Below are 20,840 nucleotides of genomic sequence, written 5' to 3' on the forward strand. Positions count from 1 at the left end.
GCAGGACACAGCCTGTGTACTAAACCAGGCGACTGTGAGTGAATCCCACGGCTCTCCACTGTTATTACAGCCCTGAAAACAACTGGCCTGTGCAAACAGGGAGCCACGGGACTACTGGATGGAATATCTGGCCTACATACACGCACGTATGGAAAAACACCCCAAAAGACAGGCTAGTGGTCAGTGAGTGTAGCCAAACAGTTGAGGTAAAAGACGTAATTGCATGTGCACATTTGGATGTTTTGCATTTCACATACAACAATGACGTTTTTTTTTTGTTTGTTTTTTTACTTGTGGGAGTATTTTTGCAACTTGCTAGTTGATTTACAACAGTTTCTGCAGGCGGACGTTCTTTCACACCAATTTAGATTGCTGAGATGTTCCAGATCTAATCGCATAGAGTTATTTTCATATTTTGTTGAGGCTCCCAAATGTCTGGGTTTCTAACTATCCACCAGGAGAAAAGGGGGAGGGGGGGTGGGGGGGCTGAACAAGACAGAGGTGAGAGGAAAAAAAAAGAGAAAACAGACAGGAGAAGAGACAAAGAGAGAGAAAGGAGAAAACAAACATTGAAGTTGGTTTGCGTCTGCTCCAAATTTAGGATGCTCTCTTCAAACCATTTAATTGTAGGTTTTTTATGACTCTGGGGCCTTAACTCCCCCCAAAAAATAACAAAGAACCACATCTAAATCCCGACTCCACCCAATCTCTACACTGCACAGAAAGGATGCCGTACTTAGTTCCTGTTTATAGGTTCATGATTTTCTTTCCCGATCTCACCAAAAAAAAAAAAATTAACCAAGAGGTAATCAATTTATATATTTAAAGTGAAATTCACACAAACTGAATACAGCAGAGAGAGAGAGAGAGAGAGAGCGAGAGAGAGAGAGAGAGAGAGAAAGAGAGAGAGAGAGAACGAGAGAGCTAACTCCCTGCACTCTTGGTCTCTCACAGTAGGGGTCAGTACATCCTCTCGTCAGTAGAACAGTTGTTCAGCTCAAACAATGCTCTGAAGAAAACAGACATACGACCTCTGTGACATCATGCTCATTCATTATCTTTCCTATTTAAAAATTCAATTGTAATTAAGACATTAAGCATTACAACATTTTTAAACAAATAGCCATTTCAGGCATATCTTTGTTAGCTCTCGCAGTCTGCAGTGGTTGAAAGTCTGTTTCACTTGTACATTGAATTCAGTCACTTTAATAGTCTGGTTTAGAGAATCCTGTTTGAAACCCTGACAGCGTATCAATGTGTAATGTCATCGTAGTAACATCCAGGTTATAAAAAAAAAGAAAGAAAAAAAAAAGCTTCTCATCGAAAGTGAGCAGACTGACAGACGAGCAAAATGACTTCAAATGAAAGACGCAGTCTCAACTTTCCTGACCCCCATCCCTCTTTGATCAGACAGTAGATGAATCTATATTGACAGGATGTTTAAATATTAACTGCTTATGGCTCACACCATTGTTTTCCTCCCTCTCTCTCTCTATCCACACACAAGGGAAGGGTTCAGGTGGAAAGGACAGAGATACCATCGATGGGCTGATGCTTTAAGGTTTAGTCATAGTTTCATTAACTTCTTCTCCGTTACACCACATGACTGAATCACGGAAACAGGACGTGATTGAGAGGATAGGCTGCTAATGTTACAAATAAGGGAAATGCGTACGATACAGATAAAGCTCATTGTGCCTTGAGGCCTGACGCGTGAACGTTATTGTACCAGAAGCAGAGACAAGGACAGCCACTAAGCATCAGAACCAGCTTTATTGGCCAGCTATGCTCAAACATTCAAGGAATTTCATAAACTGCGCCATGTGTGTACAAAAAGTAAAAAGACAAATATTATCAAGAAAAAAAAACAACAAATGAAGACTTGTACTGTATGTACAACACTAAGAAAGACAGTCGTCACGGGAACAAGGGAAGTGAATGGAGTCAATACATAATCATTATAGTTATGTGTTTTGTCATTGTTCTGACAGACGTGTATTGTGGCTGCTGTTTTGGCTGGACCTTGAAATGGTTCACATCGTCATCATAAGAGAAACCAGAGCCATCACATGATGTACGACATGAGTTACACATTCACACATCTGATGTCGGACCATCGGATCAGCTGACACAGACTGTCTTTGTAACATATTCTGCTTTGGTCCCGGTTCATAAAATGGAATTTATTGGACCATAATGCTCACAGGAGAAGTGAGCTAATGTGAACGCCATTCTGTGAGCAATGGCCATGTCAGCTCCAACACTCAAACTTACACCTAATTGAGCAACTGAGAAAAAAACAACAACAAATGAACCAGCCAATTACTCATTCAAGAAGAGGAAGAGGAAGAGGAAGAGGAAGAGGAAGCAGCTTGGGAAGGAAGGAGGTTTCATATTCTGTTATCCTCTCCAGTCCCCAATTGCATGCATATTCGTTAGCATGTTGAATGGTTGTGTTTGCCCTCTGACAGGCAGCAGCACAGTTCTGTCTGACAGACAACGAGCAGCCACACATACATACTGACAAACTAAAACAGGCAGAATATCTCGCCAGATGCAACTGCCTCCAAATCCTTTACCACCAAACTTAAAAACATCCAACGAGAGCCGCCCATGAAGTTTCGGGTCTTTTTTGTAATTTGTTTCAAGTAAAAGGAACGGCAGCTGAAACAGTGTATTACTAAATTGAGTGTTTATTGTTATTGCATGGCCTTTACGTTTAGCTGCACATCTGTACGAGTATGTGACAAGTAAAAATCGTTCATCTTTACCGCAGTTCAGTTCCCTTACGAAGAGGGAAGAGGTAAACAGGCCTCGTTTATTATGAATATGTGTTTTAGACAAAGAAGAGCTGCCGACGAATTCACACAACAAACAATGAGTGTTCAACCTCAAAGCTCCAATGTTAGGCAATATTAGGCTGTGTCCACATCATGTAAGCTTTGAGACGAGGCGATGTACAAAACATCAGCAGAGACATCAAAGAGGCAGCAGCTGGTCAGTCTTTTTTTTTTTTTTTTCTTTAAACAGAAAGACAAGATTTCATTCAGAAAAAGTCTGTTTTTTGTGAGATGTGGAAAAAAAGTGATTCATCATTTAAAATGTCAAGATTCCAGTATCTACAGTGGGAAACATGCAGACTTGTTCCTTGTACAATGAGAGGTTAGGAATGAAGGCAGGCTAGGTGGCTGATATTTTGTATGCAGAAAATAAAAGTCATGTGTCTGTGAATGACAGGAAAAAAATATGAGGTGGTAGATTTGTTTAACTGTTGTAACTCAGCAAAAAATAATTGCTTTGATACCAATTTTAAATGGTGTCATCCAAATAGAATTTAGATCCAAAGTTAAACTATGTCATTGAAGGGTCACGTTTTCTGATCTATTGGATTGATCTTTTTATCAAGTATGGCTTTCAGCTCAAGGATACAGAAACATACAATATGTCAATTATTGATTTTAACGTTTCTGTGTTTATGTTGAGCAGCACTGGCAGTGTGATGCTAGCCGAGTAAATGATAGCTATGCTGTTCAGCTTCCCCCAGCAGGCACAGGGTACATCCCCAAGCCACCATGTAAACATAAACCTCTGCAGGAGGAGAAGTGACACCATGACTCACATATATTCATTCCTTAACTAGCCGACTGAAAACAGAGAGTTGTGATGCCGTCTAAATCTCGAAGTACAGTCCCAAAGAAACTAAAATGCAATCAGTAGAACATGTTTGCCCATGAGAAATATATCATAATATTGCAGGTAATAAAAAAAAAAGACTTAAATTAATGCTATCTAAAAATGCAAAAAAAAAAAAACAAGCAGTGGATAATATTTCAAAAGTTCCCTTCATTACATTTAAAAACATTTAGACCTGCACTCTAAGTCAAATAATACTCACAATGTTCAGTAGACAGGATCTGCATGGACATGTCTTCTCTCTGCACCCAAAGAAGAGAACTGACCAATAGAGCGAGCCGACTGACAGCACTGGAGGGTTTCCATCCGTATACATGAGAGAGTACGGTCGATGGCATAGCCTGCCATTCTTTAAAAAAAGTGCTCACCAGTTACAACGGTCGCTTCCTTAACCTCCAATGTTTTTTCTGCAGCGTCAACATTGCCATGAAGTTAATACCTTCAGTAGGCGTCACCTTTTTGGTGTCATTTTATACCAAAACTATCTTGTTTCCCACTCCATGGACAAAGATCTATTCTTTTGTGAGTGCTAAAGCTGCCATATATCAAACGTACAGCTAAGCATTTTATGACAACTATCTGTAGTATTGCTCTATTTGCACAAATATGATAATCCTATAGAGCAAACCAACGCATACTCTGTTAAACAAAACAAAAAAAAAGAAAGAATGAAAAGCATTTGCTAGCATTTCTCCCACAGCAGCTCAACCATCAAAACCTGCAAACACATCCATCGAAGAGGATGGAGAGAGCGTAATGGTGTAATTCCCCCCGTCCCTGGAGCAGCCAAGCATCCTTTATGTCCCTCGAGTCAAAGAGACCAGCACACAACAACCCCCCCCGCGCCGCCCGACCCTTTCATGTTAAGCCCCTCCCCCAATGGTCTCATCACACAGGCGATTGGCTGAAGTACGGGGGGAGAGGTCGACGGCTATTGGACGGGTGATGGAGTGAAACCTTGCTTTCCTATGCATCAGTGCTCTCCAGGAAAAAGGCCGGGGTCGGAGAGAGAGGGAGGACAAAGATGATGATGATGATGATGTGGGAAATAGGAATGATTATTGGGTTGAAGGGGGAGGGAGAAAACTTATTAAGAGGGGAGAGGAAAGAGAGAAGGAGCGAAATATGGAGGCTGGAAATGAGTGACACTACTCCAATATCTTACATATCCCCAAACATTTTATTCATAACAATTATCATAATACTTCCTAACTGGAGGGAAACAGGATAGTGCTGAAAGCAATAATAATAATAATAATAAAAAGAAAAGACGTTGCAATTCAGCATTCAGTGTATTCAGTGTTTGTTTTTGAACATGACGGGCAGGGTTCAGGTACGCATGATCAGGTCAATCATTATTAGTTAGCCTGATATTGTTTATATTGTTTATATATATATATATATATATATATATATATATATATATATATATATATATGTGTGTGTGTGTTCATTTACCTCTATAACTCTGTAGTTATTTAATGCATGTGAATAACAAAGGAGAGTAACCAGTATATAGGTTATTTTGTATTTGTCATTGCTTCATATAGAATGTTACTCAGGCACTGGAAATGTGTGCCTATGGGCCAAAACCTTGTTGGAAAACATTTCACCTATTTTATTTTTATTTATTTTTTTAAGACATTTTGAAAACATTAAGTTCTCTTTCTTTCTTTCTTTCTCCAGTAAAACAGCTGGAACTTTTTAATCATGCAGTAATAAAACAACTTAAAGTTGGGTCCAAAGATCATTATTCAGAGAAGTCTCATACAAGAATGTGCCTGTTCATAAATATACAGTGCTGCATTAATTAACTCCAGTTGATTAAACTACAGCTTTGTTTGGGGTAAGACATTCCTCCAAATGTCTTCTACCAACTCTTTTTTTCAATGTCATTGTCTTGTAATTTGCGGCAACGTGAAATATAGCCTGGCCTAACAGATATCATTATGTTGACGTCCTGTGACAGGAGGATGCAAGCTGGGGCTCTCTTCCTAAAACCAACACAGCCAGTGTTCCACAGCATGATCCAATTAGGGACGTCTGCACAAACGCATACGAAACAAACGCTTACTCACAGACTAGAGGTCAGGAGGATGCGCACGAACACACGGCATGCACAGAGACAAAACATGCCACAAACAAGAGTCCGGCTGTCCGTGTTTGACACCACGGGGCGTCTGACTGGCTTTCCTCTCTTTCATACCACGGAGTGCGTCTGCGTGTAGGAGAGACAGCCAGGGAGGGAGAGGGAGAGAGAGAGAGAGAGAGAGAGTGAGAGAGAGAGAGAGAGAGAGAGAGAGAGAGAGAGTGAGAGAGAGAGAGAGAGAGAGAGAGAGAGAGAGAGAGAAAGAGAGAGAGAGCGAGCAAGAATCTTTCCTCGGTGGAAACATTTTTGAAAATTGCAGCAATCATAAAAAGTTGGATCGTTTGAACACTTTGAAACCAATGTGTTTTCAGAGTGACAGAAACTGTTGAAATCTGATATAAATGACAGAAAACGATGAGACAATACTGACAGACTTATTGAATTGGACATCCCAGAAGACACTTAATGTAATGTGTCCATTCTGCGATAGCCTATAGTAAATGTTATACTGTAGTCTAAAGATGTAGCTAAACTGTCTTTTCTCCAACAGTGTTACAGTTCACACTTCAATGAGACCTTTCAGTAGTTAACTGTGATCACACACACTCTGTCGTAGACACAGGTGGATGGTCAGCAGTAGTGCATACCGCATGCCGTCACGCAAAGAAATGTTGTGAAAGGAGAGGGAAAGAAGGGGCATAATAAATGAGGAAACACATTCAAGCAAACACTCACAAGACCACATCCACAAACACCAAGTAGAGTTTAGTCCTCCCCGCACAAACCTCTGCAGGGGAGAATTCAATGAACTCCAGAGAAAACCACTTCCTTCACTGCTTAGAAAGAGAGAGAGTGTGTGTGTGCGTGTGTGAGTGAGAGAGTGAGTGAGCATGCCTGCCTGCTCATCTACCCGCAAAACACATAGTTAGCATTCAAAACCCAATTTAATTGGAACCTTACAGTGAGCTAGGTCACAGTAGAGATGAGAAATTGTGTTTAAAGTTGAATGAAAATAAACATGGTGTGGAGTGGAGGAGAGGAGGAGAGGAGAGGAGGAGAACAGGAGAGGAGTTTTTCAAAAATCCATCTATTTTCAGCCCCAAAATCAAGGACTGTAAATCTTCTAATCTCATTCACCATATATGCATGCTAAATAAAATGAGTTCAGTGACAGATTCTTTCCAGAGATCATCCTGATTGAACAAGCATTTGGCTGCCGTTGCAGATTATCTTGGACTGAGAGCCAGAGCATATCAGGGGAACTGTCCAACTATTTCCTTTAAGCATGATTAGTCTGCAAATCCACATGAGGGCCAACTGTGTTTTAGGGACAGTTGAGAGTTCGTGGTTAAGTGTCTTCCTTTAAAAAGTGTGCAGGCTCTTTTTTTTTTTTTTTTTTTCTCCAAAACATGCCCCCCTGTATAAAATGTGCACTAGCCACTGTAAATGTTCGCCTAATCATTTTTTTTATTTGCAATTTCATGTCTAGATTTCTCCATTTGAAAGACGGTGTCAACAATGTAGAATTCTGATCAATATAAAAAATTGCAAAAAGTGAAATGTTCTTCAGAGGGGAGTTTCTGTTTGAACGACACTTTTCATGTTGCAGGATGTGTCCAGGCCTGCGTGTGGCACTGTGTGAAATGAAAAGAACGGGATAGTGTGCTGACAGATTGGACAAGCACAGCAGGTTTTAGTTGGTAGAAAGGTTAAAACTGGCGTTGCTGAGAATCCGGAAACAAGCAGACATCAACCTACACAAGTGGAAGACCAAAACCTATGCTCTATATTATTTCTATTTGTTTATTAACCAAACGTCATTCTACTGAGAAGGCTGATATAACTGATTCATTCTTTGCTCCTTGTGACCTAGTGTATCCACCAATAACTTAAAATAAATTCTTTGTAATAAATGTAACTTTCATCTAATTTTGGCCAAATGCTTGATTCAGTCTCAGGTCAAAACTTTATTAGCCTACATCCGGCTACAAGTTTAACTGCAATGATGATATGTTTAAACTTAGTTATGTAACAGTACATACGAACACCTCCTCAATTCATCCATTATTCTCTATGAAAGGAAAAGTTGTCGTACTTCAACACAGGTTCTTTACATTTATATAGGCTACTGTAGCTTTGAGTCCCCATAAGTGGACAAACTACATCGACGTTTAAAATAGTTCCATATTTCTCAAAACATAAATCAATCAAGCTAAGTTTAGTTTAAAAAAATAAAATAATAAATAATATATATATATATATATAATAAGTTGAAGTTACAAACAAAGAATCTAAAATCAGCACATCTCACTGGTGCAGCAGATGCGGACTTCAAGACAATAATCAACCGGAAGACAAGGCTGTTACAGAGAAGAAGAAAGAACTCTATAAAAGACAAACAGTGCGTGGTTTGCAAAAGGCAAAAAATAACAAACGCTTTCACACCCAGAGACTGAAATAGCCTGAAAATCTGTGCAGATATTTGAGTGTTTGAGTCAGCCTTTCTGGGTATACACACATCAGCTAACGCAGACACGCACACACAGACAGAAACACATATGTACTTGGAAACGTTTCTCATATACAGGAGGAGAAATGATAACGTGTTTCGATGTGGAGTACAGAACACTCCATGTGTAGAAAATGCTGGATCAGCTATTTAGTGAGAGATGTATTAGCCTCCATTTTTCAGAGAGGATTTTGCATGTACCTGCAATTTCATGTAGCACTTTAACACAACACTTGAGGCAATTTGTTAAATCGACCCTTAATTTAACAGCAAGGGAATATAGTTCTGAGTAATTGAAAATGAACAATGAACCATCAGCTATAAATGCCGGGTACAACTTGATTATCTCTGATTCACTGAGAGCAGCTCATGAATTTGTGCACCATTCCAACAACAAGAACGAAAGACACCACGGCGGCTCTCATTTTTGTGAGTCTGCTGCCTCAAGAGTTGTTGGGCAAAAGGCCAGTGTACAGGATTTATCCGGCATGTCCCACTTATTTCACATTAACACACATTCAAATTCTGGAAAATAAATACGATTGAGTGTTTTTTAAAAATGTGAGTCATGCATCCTTAACTCTCTTCCTGTTCCTTCAGCATTAACCAATCACAAAAAAAAAAAATCTTAAAATGGTTTATGTGCTCACTTTTAGCCTGACAACTCAATGTACTTTGTGCCCCCTGACAAAGATTACACCGAGCTTTTCAATTTAAATCAGACTTTCATGGAAAAGCTCCAAACACTTACAATACGTTTGAGCCCAAGAGAGATTAAACAGAATAATCTATTGGTAGGGAAGCGGAGCCAGTCATTTTGGATAATCTGAGGGCATTCCCTTACATGGACCACTTAACTGGCCTGTTTATATCCCCCCCCCCGCCCCAAAAAAAAAAAAAAAAAAAAAAAATCACCCTGACTTGACAGGCTTGGTGTATTTTTAGCATGTATGGATGACCTGGGGTATTGCCGATGTGACCCACAAGGTCACAGTTGCTGAAGAGAAGCTCGAGTCTGATGGGATTTTATGCAGCTCAGCTTTGATGGAACACAATATTTCACTTTCACTTGACATGATTTTTCTTTATGTTTGTACTCTTTCTTCCTCTCACTCACATACAATGAACAGTGTTGGGAGTAGAGCACAATTTAGTGACGCTTTACTATAAATGCACATCTTTTTAAAGGGGACATATTATGAAAAATCGACTTGTAGATTGTTTTTGAAAATATTTTTGGGTAACCTGAGTGTCTATCCCAATTTGAAATAATTCCATTCAGTCCTTTGTCCGTGGTCTGTAAAAGTCTTACAACACAGAGAAAAAATGCTCTGTTTCAAATTTCCTCAAATTGTGACATCACAAGTTGGATTGTGTTAAAATTAAAAAAAAAAAAAAAAAACTCCCCCTCCCCTGTTTTCTCCACCCCCAGCCAAGAGCAGAACTTTTGCACAGGTCTGCCATTTCTTATTCTCACTATAAGGAGTTATGTCTGCTGGGAAGAGCTGGGACACAAACCTCCTCTGATTCATGTTATGATCTGACCAAAGCACAGCACAGATGTTTCATTTAGACCACAGGGGACTGTTTGAAAAGGTGAAAAAGAAGGTATAATCTGTCCTCTTTAAGGTAACTAATAATGTATGGAGGTACTTTAAGTTTTTTAATTTACAAGTTGTTACCTCTTACAGCAAAAAAAAAAAAGTAACACAAACATTACTTTCTCGAGTAACTAGCTACTTTTATAAAGCAGTAACTCAGGTACTTTTTGATAACATTAACCAGCAGCTGTAACTAGATGAAATCAAAAACAATTATAAAGTTTCGTAAGAGCAAACCTTTATTCAGCCTCATGACTGGTTAGGTCCATAGACACTGCTATTCAGTATGGGTAAAAATCAGATTATGCGTTACATCCAGAAGGAAGCTTCTCATACGATCGTGTTACAATCAGGCTTACCTGAGGTTTGACCTGGGCCGTCCAGTTTGGATTCACATTTTGGAAGAGAGCAATCTGAAAAAAGAAAAAAGAAAAGAAAAAAAAAGATAAAAAAAGAAATTAGAGGAAGGAAGTTTATGAAAGGAAATAAAAAAAAAAAATGGGATAGTGTCTTTGTGGCCCTCTGGAGCAGAGCCACAGCCATCAGGATGTTTTACTGTCAGCACTTTGAGCTTCATGATTACAGAGTTCAAATGAGAGAGCAATCGTGGAGCAGCTCTTTGATCCAAGTTTTTGAAAAGTCCCTCTCTGAGACTAAACAGCATTAAACACGCTGCATGCAGATGCATGCGTACGCCCACACACTGGAAGTGTACACTCGCATACACGCGCTTATGAACAGATGCTGTATCGGTTAGCGAAAGCCGTCGAGGACAAACCGTGAGCTCGACATGCGAGTCAAAATGATTGTATTGATCAAGATTATAGATCTGTGTTCTCCTAATCTTTCTGCTTAACATTAGGCTGCGACACTGTGCCACAAACACACGCCTTCACACACACACTCGTGTGACTGTCAGCACACCGGCTGTACAAGAGAATGAATCATTTAAAGATGCAGAACAGTACACTCCTGCATCACTAATGCTCCAGGACTCATCTTAAATGGGGTGGGGGGGGGGGGTGGGGGTAGGAGTCCGACCCAGGGCAGCTGCTTTGAGGGTTATAGCCATGGGACAGGCCATATAACCACTGAGCTAAACCAGCACCCTCAATTTTAAGGATAGCTAGCTAGGCTTCTGAAAAAGGCTGACGTTTAATTTTCTATGATAGTTAAAACAGTTTATAACATTGGTAAGGGATAAAAAAAAAACTGTATGTCACGAATTATGTTTCTACTCAGTCATCTCAGGTCGCTGGATTGAACAACAACCCAATTAGAAACGTTCTGCTAATCCATCCATCCATCCACTATTCAAAAAGGACTTTTAGTCAATAAATGAGTTAACATTATTTGTCTTTTATTCCAGTGTGTGACTGATGCAGCGGGCAGAGCTCCCTGCTGATGACCTTAACTTAAAGCCTGATTCCAAAGATTGACTGAAAAGTTGATTTGGACAAACATGCACGTTGTATCTGGCAGCACACTCAAACAGTCCTTTCTGGGTCACTCATCAGTAGGACATTATAGTGGCACGAGATAACAGAGAGGAGAGGTGGGGGGGGGGGGGGGCAGCTTAAGCTCTTCTTCTTCGCTCTGACTTCTCCTGGCTGCCCGTCTGTGAAGAACAGCCTGGCATATGCTGCTGCCTAACAGGGATTACAGGAGGCACCTGTTCACACTCTCTTTTATACAGTCGACTGTGGATAAAGTGTGTTTTGGTCCAGTGAAAAGGGCTCATCCTCTTACAGAAATGCGAAGGACTTACATGTGTTTGACTTCTCTGCTCAGAAGGCGCGCTGGGATCTCAAGGGAAAGTATTTAGGAAAATTGAATTACAGCTAATGTGACGTTGCTCTCTGAATATTCACGTCACATTATAAGTCAGAGGTTGGGCGGCAATATGTGGAGAGGGGACAAGTCGGTGAGGCAGAGAAAAAGCAGACATTGTCTTCTACCGAATAAGGTGAATAAATTAAAGTCTTTTTTTTTTGTCTGGTCATTTAAATGACCCATAAAATCAGGAATTTATTCCGACACAACAACTGACAAACAGCCGAATAATCCAGGATGGAGGCATCAATCAAATTTGAACCAACCCAATACCAGGAGACATCCTGTCCCACATGAACCTTCGTATGATTATTAAAAAAGACATGATAAAGCTTCATACAGTCTTTCTTCAAAACAGTACCCATTTCGGAAGTTATCTATGCCAGCCAATACAGTAAGAAGAGGAGTTAAATTTGATCCTTAACCTATTTTAACTGAAGCCAGAGAGGCCAGGCAGCAGTTTAGTCCTCCTAAGCCAAAAGAGCGCTGGACTGGCACTGTTCACGCGACAGGGATCAGAGCCTACTGCTGTCTTCAAAGCAAAGAGAATGTTAATGTGTCTGTAGGTGTGTGTGTGTGTGTGTGTGTGTGTGTGTGTGTGTGTGTGTGAGTGTGTGTGTGTGTTTGTGAAAGAAAGAAACTGCACAGTTCCTTTTGGAGGACAGCTGTTGACAGAAGACAAGCAGTCTCAGGCAGCAGACAAGCTGACATATGTACACACGCACACGCACACACACACACACACACACAAACACACACACACACCCCATGTTCTGCTTACTTCTGTTTGCAAGGGTGCAGCTGGAAAGAACAACTGCGATACAGTCCAAGGAAAATTACTGCATTAAGATCACATTTGCCCCAAAACTAAAACAATCCCAGAATAAGTAACACCCAAGATACAATCAGTTTCACCCATTCTTGCACAGACTACAAAAGGCTACCTATGTAATTTTATGAATGAATAAAGATCAACACCCTGATGCTTAATTTACTGAAACTGAACCTATCTCTGAAAGAGAGGGCCTGGGAGTTATTATCAAAAAAAAAAAAAAAAAAAAAGGGAGGCATATAGCATTGTGGGAGGCCTGTGACTTCACGCACCAGATCCAGATGCTTCCTTGGTTACTAGGAAAGGGAAAGAAGGTTAGGGGAGGAACCGAGAAAGACTGGCAGGGTGGAAACATCTGCTTCAGGGGCGTGTGGAGAGAAAGGTCAAGGAAGGAGGATTTAGGAATGTGCAGGAATTCTGACACAGTCCGTGTGAATACACAAATTTAGTTTAAAATGAAACGCGACGACTGCAGTCATCAGGCATCGCCGCCTTTATCAAAGGAAACAACACTGTGAAAGTGATTTCCATTCTTGGGTTGATGGTTGGCCGCCTCTTGTAAGATCTATGCTACAGTGTGTTTTTGCTTCATGCTATTTTTTTTTTTTTTTTTTATTCAATGTGAAACTACATCATCTTTAGTCTGTCCGTAACATTTGATAAACCTCATTTGGATGTCTACTATCGCAAAGGTAGAAAACAAGGGCGTGCGTTACGGTGGGAGACATCATTAAACGAGGACCATATATTACAAAAGCAGATCATTATTTGGATATATGACAATCTTGAGCAGAGCCAAGCTATGAGGTAATGATGGAGGGCAGAGTGGGAGAGGAGTGGAGGAGGCGATGGAAAAAAAAAAAAAAGAGATAAAAAAAGGATAAAACGAGGGGGCGCCTGCACATGAGTGACTGAGGTTTGTCTCTTACCAGATTGAAGATTTGCAGGAGATAAAGAGAGAGACCAGCCCACAGCCTATTTTTATGACCATCCCTCATTCATTCATTCATTCAGTCATTCACCCCAGTTCTCCATCCCCCTCTTCCCTGCTTTCAGAGCCCAGGGCGAAGTGGGTGGGATATAGTGATTTATACCTACGTGTGTGTGTGTGTGTGTGTGTGTGTGTGTGTGTGTGTGTGTGTAATGAAGCTGTCCCACAGGCTACACTCAGCATTCTCCAAACATATTATCAACCTATTAGAATTCTTGATCATTGAAATAAGGCTTACCAGCCCATATCCTAAATAAAGAAGAGTACTGACATCACAGTCGTAATCATGAAGGTAGGGGATTGCATGTTTTTCGATTACATTCAACTGTCCATGAAATGACTGACGGGCTAAAACGGATGATTAACTGCATCAAACAGTATAAATCTGCTCATGTTCCTTGTGTCTCAGTGTCTTCAAAGTGACCTCCGGTAGAGATGTACATGACATTTTACACGGATCAATAATTTGGTGGGATGGAAGCGGGGGGGGGGGGTTTGTCCATCAGTGAAGTGTATTACAATTCCTGAAAAGGTCGCTCGCCTCTGATGAGATCGATCAGCGTGGTGTGGCTGTAAAAGATGTAATTGCCTGCCTGCGCTACCTTCTTGATTGTAATCTCCATAAAAACTCTCCAGTTAACGGGCTTTAACAGGCATCCCAACATCTGCTCCTTATTGTGAGCATACACTGGGCGTTTTTTTTATATATATAAAGTCAAGAGAAGAGGGGGAGAAACCTGCCTCCAATAACTCACATACTGTACACGTGACTGGAATGGGTCACTTCAACTATGCACGCTAACTGCTTATTAGCCAAGACTTGATAGCATCCATGATAGATTTCACAGACACAGCATGCATTGGGTTATATGAGAGAAAACACAATACAACTCTGATTTATTTATGACATATGACGTGTACATTTCTTATTGACTAAAAGGACTACAAGTCACAGCTACAGCCACAACCCTTGTGCACAAAAAGGGTTGTGGTCAATGATTATAGAGCAGCTGTTTTTTTTTGTTGGCTGGTCTGGAAGACTTTCTTTTTACTTTTCACAAATAAATAAAAAAAAATTGTTATCACGGTTTCATTTATTACTCTAATGACACTAACTTTATTTGAATGGCTTTATGATTCCCCATGATCATTAAATACCTTTTTTTATGAGGAAAAAAAACCAAAACTATTTTAATCAAAGTTCAGACATAAGGTCGGAACAGATGTTTTTTGTTTTTTTCACTTTTTGGAGGGAACTTAATTAGCAGACCATGGGACCATTTCTGTGGCTACAGTGTTTTTTTGTTTTTTTTTTGCAAGTGAAGCTTATTTGAAACCATTTTAGCATTGGCCCATGGTGGGATTTTTATAATTTATTCTGCAAACTTCCATTGGCAGCTACAAAACGTGGTATTAAAAACACCCCCATGCTACACTGTGACTGTCTGATCATGAACATAATGCTCGGAGATTATTTCTTTGATACACTTTAAAGATTTTAACACCTTGCAAAGCCTCCTTTCTCTCTTCCAGTTGATCAAGTGAGAGACCCCACTGTGCATGACAACCCGAGCAGTTTAGCAGTGCAGGCAATGCCAATCTGACTTTACTGTCTTTAACTCTGACCAACTGCCAATTAGGCTGCCCATGGTTGCAGCTGAAAGGTCTCGGCATGGGGAGCAGACGAGCCTACATTTCGCATGGAGCGCTCCACCCAAACCTCAGCTCTATAATTTGATGAGTGAAGGCTTGTTTGTCCCCTCTAAGTATGTCATGTCCTTTCTTTTTGAATCTCACCCTCATGGATGACTTTCCGGACTTTACTTTGCCCCTTTTTCCTTTCACTATGCATTTCACTATGCATCCCCCCCCCCTTTTATACTGTTAACCAAACACTCTTATACAATCTAAGATGCATGCTGCACGCCCAGTGCAAGTCCTCTGCCTCATCTGCATGATTATATAAGATTTCTGCTTGAGTATGCAAGATAACATTAGGTCAGTTTGCTTTCAGTTACTATGACTGAGTGAGAAAACCAATGAGGAAACACTGCTTGGTGACTTGGCTTCGCACACTGCACTGGCTCAGGTCACTGGGTTCACTTTGGGGACAGAATAGATGCTCACTTTACTGCCAATGCTGACACTGGAAATGTTGATTAAATACATCTCTATAGTGTACATACTAAAACAAAACAAGGTCTCCGATCGGTGGCGACAGTTCGTTCCCCTTCTCTCAGCAGAAGTACGGTGACGGAGCAGAAGTAGACACTTACGCCCCTGCCCTGCCTATCAATTATTCTTCTAGCATAAAAAAAATATATATATCTATTATTTAACATCGCAGACTGCCAAGACACTCACACATGTATAGTTGAAAGCCCAGCTGAATTAGTAATGAAAAGATTAGGAGCCAGTTTCACACAGCAAACAGAAGATCTTTGCAACAAAGCCTTGTACGTTGTATTTGTAATAAGTGATGACCACACTGTCTTGGTGGAGTTGTGACTGGGCACAGAGCTTGTAAACAAATTGATTTGACAGTTGTTGTTTTTTTAAATCTAATTCCAGCTTAAAGAATATCTTGCTTTGATGTCAATTGAGTTTCAAAGAGCAGATCGGTACTTTAATTCTATTTGCACAGGCCCAGTAACTTCATTAAACATCACTCAAGAGATCATCCATAAATTATTACTTTGCAAAAGTATACTGTAGTGCAAATGTTATTTTTAGTATTTGCAAAAATGACTCCCCTCTCGAAACGCATCCGGAAGTTGACGAGCCACCGGCGTCTTCCTACAACATCGACGTGTTTGGATGTGAGCCGTCCTGAGAAGTGAACGTTTTTCTTTTTTCTTTGAACACATGTTGCTTTACTTTTAACAACAATGTAAACAACATCAGACAAAACATGCAGAGTTCTTAGCTGCTCTTACACCTTTGAAACACACACACACACACACACACACACACACACACACAGTGGCTTTAGACTTGGTCCTCTCTGTATTCTATGTAGATGGTATTTAGTTGTTTAGTTCCTGTGCTCTCAGTATGATGAAGTAAGAGCTGCATGGGAGCATTACAGACCAGCTGCATTAGAACTAACAAATACAATCGGAGCAAAAAAAGAAGAAGAAAAAAGCGTCATATTGCATCACATGAAGAAAACTTCCAGGCAAAGAAAAACATGTTTTTCTCGTCTCAGGGCAAAATGAGGGCTGGATTCACGACCATTCAACACTACTACCATGTTTCTAATGATACAAAGCTTCACGCAAATGGGTGAAGTATCCCTTCGATGACAATCATCAAACTTTACTTCACAATACAAAATGTTTCTGATGATTAAATGAGGTTTTTCGTGGTTAAGCCACTATTTTAATAATTGCACAGTACTTTATCACAAATTTGTGTTGAATGGTTGCGTTTACATTTTTTTTTTAAATTGTCCTTTGTGTCGTCAGGTTGTTGTTTCTGTAAACTATGTCTAAAATAAATTAACATACGAGTGCCTGACTAAAGAACCTTCAACAACAGCTGCCTTAGGATTTTAACAAATCCGTCTGATTTGTCTCTAGTTGGTCACTAGATACGGTATGACAGCGGCTCATCAAAATATCCAAAGAACCACAAGGAGGTCACAACTGACCGGAAGATTTCAGTTCATGTGGAGATCCTAGCTTAAAAAAAAAAAAAGAAGAAGTGGGTGCAATATAAAAGTTAGGGGATGCTGCTGAACCATCAGGTAATACACAGTAGCCCTACATGTTTTAACACGCAACTTACACTGTAACATGTGAGGGTTAGCAGTAGAGAGCTCTGATTATCAATATTGGCCCCACAAATACATCCACATGTCGACCATCAAGGTCTTTGCCGCTTGAGTTCTCCTTTACAAACTGTAACAGTTGTTGCAATCACTTTTAAACAAAGAGCTGTGGCTTTAAGGCTTTTGATGACAGAGGAATGTAAACGTTTGGAGCATATGAGGAGAACAGAAAAAGATCAGAAAACGACAATTTATCTCTGATGCCATATGAGTTTGTTCAAAAGAGGTGTATATCAGGGCAGATAAAAAAGTCAAGTCTCTCAAACTACAGTAGCCCCCTGTAGTGCATCGCTGGTATAGCAGCTGTGCGTCTTTGTAAAGATTGCTAAATGATTTTTTTTATTTTATTTTAACGAGCACAAGAAGAATGCAAAAGATAAATAAACAGCAAGCCTCACTTATCAACTCCAAAAGCACCGCAGAACTAAACGTATATGAGGAATGTTTAAAATACAGGCAGTTAAAATCAGGAAACAGACAACAATACGACACAAAAATATGAACGCTGCCAGTGCAACTGGAATATATTTGACACTTTGTAAGAAATGTACGACATTCAAGTAACTCTTAACTGTTGCACCACGAGACAAATCTCGAGTAATGAGCAACCTGCCTCGATAACAAATTATACTTCAAGCTCACAGGGGACGACGTGCTGCTAGCGTGGGCTCAAAGCAATCAGCAGTTTGTTATTGGGCTGTGATGTCTCATCGTGAAGAATGCTTGATTAAAGTCAAAACGGAACATCAACAACTGTATTTTAACAGAACTGGATCATTTGTAGTCAATTGTGAAACTCTTTTTTTGCCGTACGATGACTAAATATAGTTATGCTCCTTTCGCTTTCAAAGGTGAGGTAACCAGAGGGAAGTACTGTCTTTTCCGAATGTTCAAATACGCTGATGAATATTTCTAAACTTTGACCAGTTGCAACAATCTTAGAATTGAACTTCAAGTCACGTCATGAGCAACCTGGGAGAGTGACTCAGAGGCTGAGCTGTGATCCACAGCATGAGACTGAGAGATGGAGCCCCATCTGCTCAACGACAAAAATCAAAAAGAGGAGAAACACTGAGAATATTCAAGGGTCCATGATAATCTCCATTCAGGTGATAAAAAAATAAAAAAATAATCTTGAACTAAAGCAGGATCAAACACCTGCTAACATAGGAAACAAAACATCTTTATATTCACCTTAATTGTCTGTCCTCTTTGCAGCTATGACCTCCCACTCAGGTTTGCAGCCAGTGAGTAAGCTAGTTGCTAACTGAGGAGTCAGATTTATAGCCAATAATGTAGCAGCTCACACAGATCACCTGTCACTTTAGGTCTTAATCAGTATAAGGATCTGCTCTGTTCTTGCCCATCTTGGCTAACTAGAGCCCCAAGGTGCATCCAGAGCCCCACCCCCCAAAAAACCCCCAAAACACTCAAACATACACTGAGCCACAGTGGTGAAGTGCTTGAGATCAAGAAGGATGAGCAGCTGTTTGCCAAGATTTCAGCATGCAACAAACCGGCAGCAATTAGACAGCCAATGCCTGCTGCAGAAACGCCATTAGTCGTGGTGCTTCACAGGGAGACGACCACAAAGATTAGGGTAGAGATATTTAAACACCAAAGCCTGTTTAGACAGGTTCCAGGACACATATCGGACTTAAACTATCACAAACATATTAAAGGACTGAGTAATAAACTGACAGCAGAGGTTCTATGTTTGAAGGTGAATAGTGCACTTGAAGAAAGAAATATTTAAGTTTGTAAAGTGAAAGGGCAAAGACGTGGCTTGGTCCAATTCAAACACACTAATGAAAGAGAATGAATGAATCAAATGATCGTAATACATTCTTCCTTTCAATGTGTCTGCAGGGTGGAAATGACACACGTTCATTTCGCAAAGTTCTTCAGAATTACTCAATCTCCAATCTCACCAGAAGAAAACAAACAAACAAAAAAACAGGTTTTTGATATTATTCACTCAGCTTTGAGACGTGTACACAGAAACTTTTTCCTAAAAGTTTCCTGAAGCCATAACCTATTTCTGTCTCCTTCATGAATACTGTATGAACTCTGCATTTGCCGCTATATAGACATCCAAGCAGTCCAACTTCACTGAGAGCCAACTTTCCAGCCTGATACAACACAGCTATAGGAAAATACACTGGCAGGCATCCAACCAACCGTAAGAAGAGACTGCAGCATTTGAATACAATCCGTTTTGACACCATTCTCGACTGTCTGACTGGCAGAAGCAATCTAGGAGAAAGTATGCGCTTTACAGACTGTATTAAATAATATTAAGTACGTGTATACGAGTGGATGTGTAAACATGCGAGAACACGGCTGCTCCTTTGTATTGATTCATGTGCTCTTATAGGTGGACGTGTGTAAGTGCTGCCCGTGTGTCTGTTACTGCGTGTGTGCAATCTATGGAGATGTTGAACAGCAGACCCAAAGGCACCAGGTGTCACAGGCAGAAACAGCTGAGAGAGAGGGAGAGAGAGCAAGAGACAGCTGCTTCTTCTAATGTGTATCAGAGGTGGTCCAGCTCTAATGGTGGCAACATCTTTCCACAACACCTAACCTTACGTTTATAAAAAAAAAAAAATCTCTTCCCAAAGCTGGAACAACACTCCCTAACGTCAAACGAGGCTGACGAGAGGTACTTTAAGAAATTGGAAAAGGTGAGGGCTTGATTGGGATTTGTATTGACAAGGGTTTTGGTTGGAGAAGAAGACAAATCTACAGTCACAATGGTGAAAGTCTCATGCCCTAAGAAACAGCTATTATGGACGTTTGAAAAGGAAGATGTACACTACACATTGATGGTAGAATGTTTTAAAGTTTATCTTCGAAAATAACAGTAAAAATAGCTTCCGAAAGAAATCTGCGCAACATTGCAACTTCTGTACAGTAAATAATCTTCACTTCTGAATAAGAGTGTTTTTGTTTTGGCAAACATAAATGACATCTTGCACATACAACTCAAAGTCAGAAAATCATGTCATAAGCGTTCTCAAAATATCTACTTAATTCTATTGTTATCATCGAGCTGGTAACAGGCACCATTGTTGTCCCCTATAACCTATTTAAGGTGTCATTATTGAGATGATGAGATTCAACTTATGTTTTATTATTATTATTATTATTATTATTGTTTTGGATGCAAAGTGATATGAAGGTATAGGCCTATCTCAATGTATTGGGTTGATGTAATCATATGAGACAGGCCCAGTGGAGTGCAACCTATTGCCCACATATGCTTCCATGGCCTAGTCAATACCCGTATACGTGCATCAGATCTGAGATAACTTTGGTTGAGCGTGAGGCACAACCTCATGTTGTTTTACAAAAAAAAAATAAAAAAAATATTCTAGCTACACGCCCCTTAGGCCAGAATATGATCATGTTCGACACTCATCCGAGGGGTTCGTGATGCTTGTAACGTCGAAATGCTCGA

General features: G+C 40.2%; 1 protein-coding gene across 6 annotated transcripts in view; it reads right to left on the bottom strand.

Annotated features, from left to right (window-relative positions):
• The window catches only part of triob (trio Rho guanine nucleotide exchange factor b), a 115,004-nt gene that overhangs the window by 92,273 nt on the left and 1,891 nt on the right, over nucleotides 1-20,840 (bottom strand). For 2 of the 6 annotated variants that reach the window (XM_079343746.1, XM_079343743.1), the window contains exon 2: nucleotides 10,252-10,305. The exons of 1 other annotated variant lie outside the window; for it this stretch is intronic. Coding sequence is in view for 4 of the 5 variants with exons in the window: in XM_079343743.1 (XP_079199869.1) it covers nucleotides 10,252-10,305 (54 nt within the window). In the remaining variant the exon portion in view is untranslated. Of the gene's footprint in view, nucleotides 1-10,251; nucleotides 10,599-20,840 lie in introns of those variants that run through there. 3 more of the 6 variants (XM_079343749.1, XM_079343742.1, XM_079343748.1) reach the window with 3 other exon arrangements.

The sequence above is a fragment of the Symphodus melops genome (assembly GCF_947650265.1).
Source record: "Symphodus melops genome assembly, chromosome: 5".
Taxonomy (NCBI): Eukaryota; Metazoa; Chordata; class Actinopteri; order Labriformes; family Labridae; genus Symphodus; species Symphodus melops.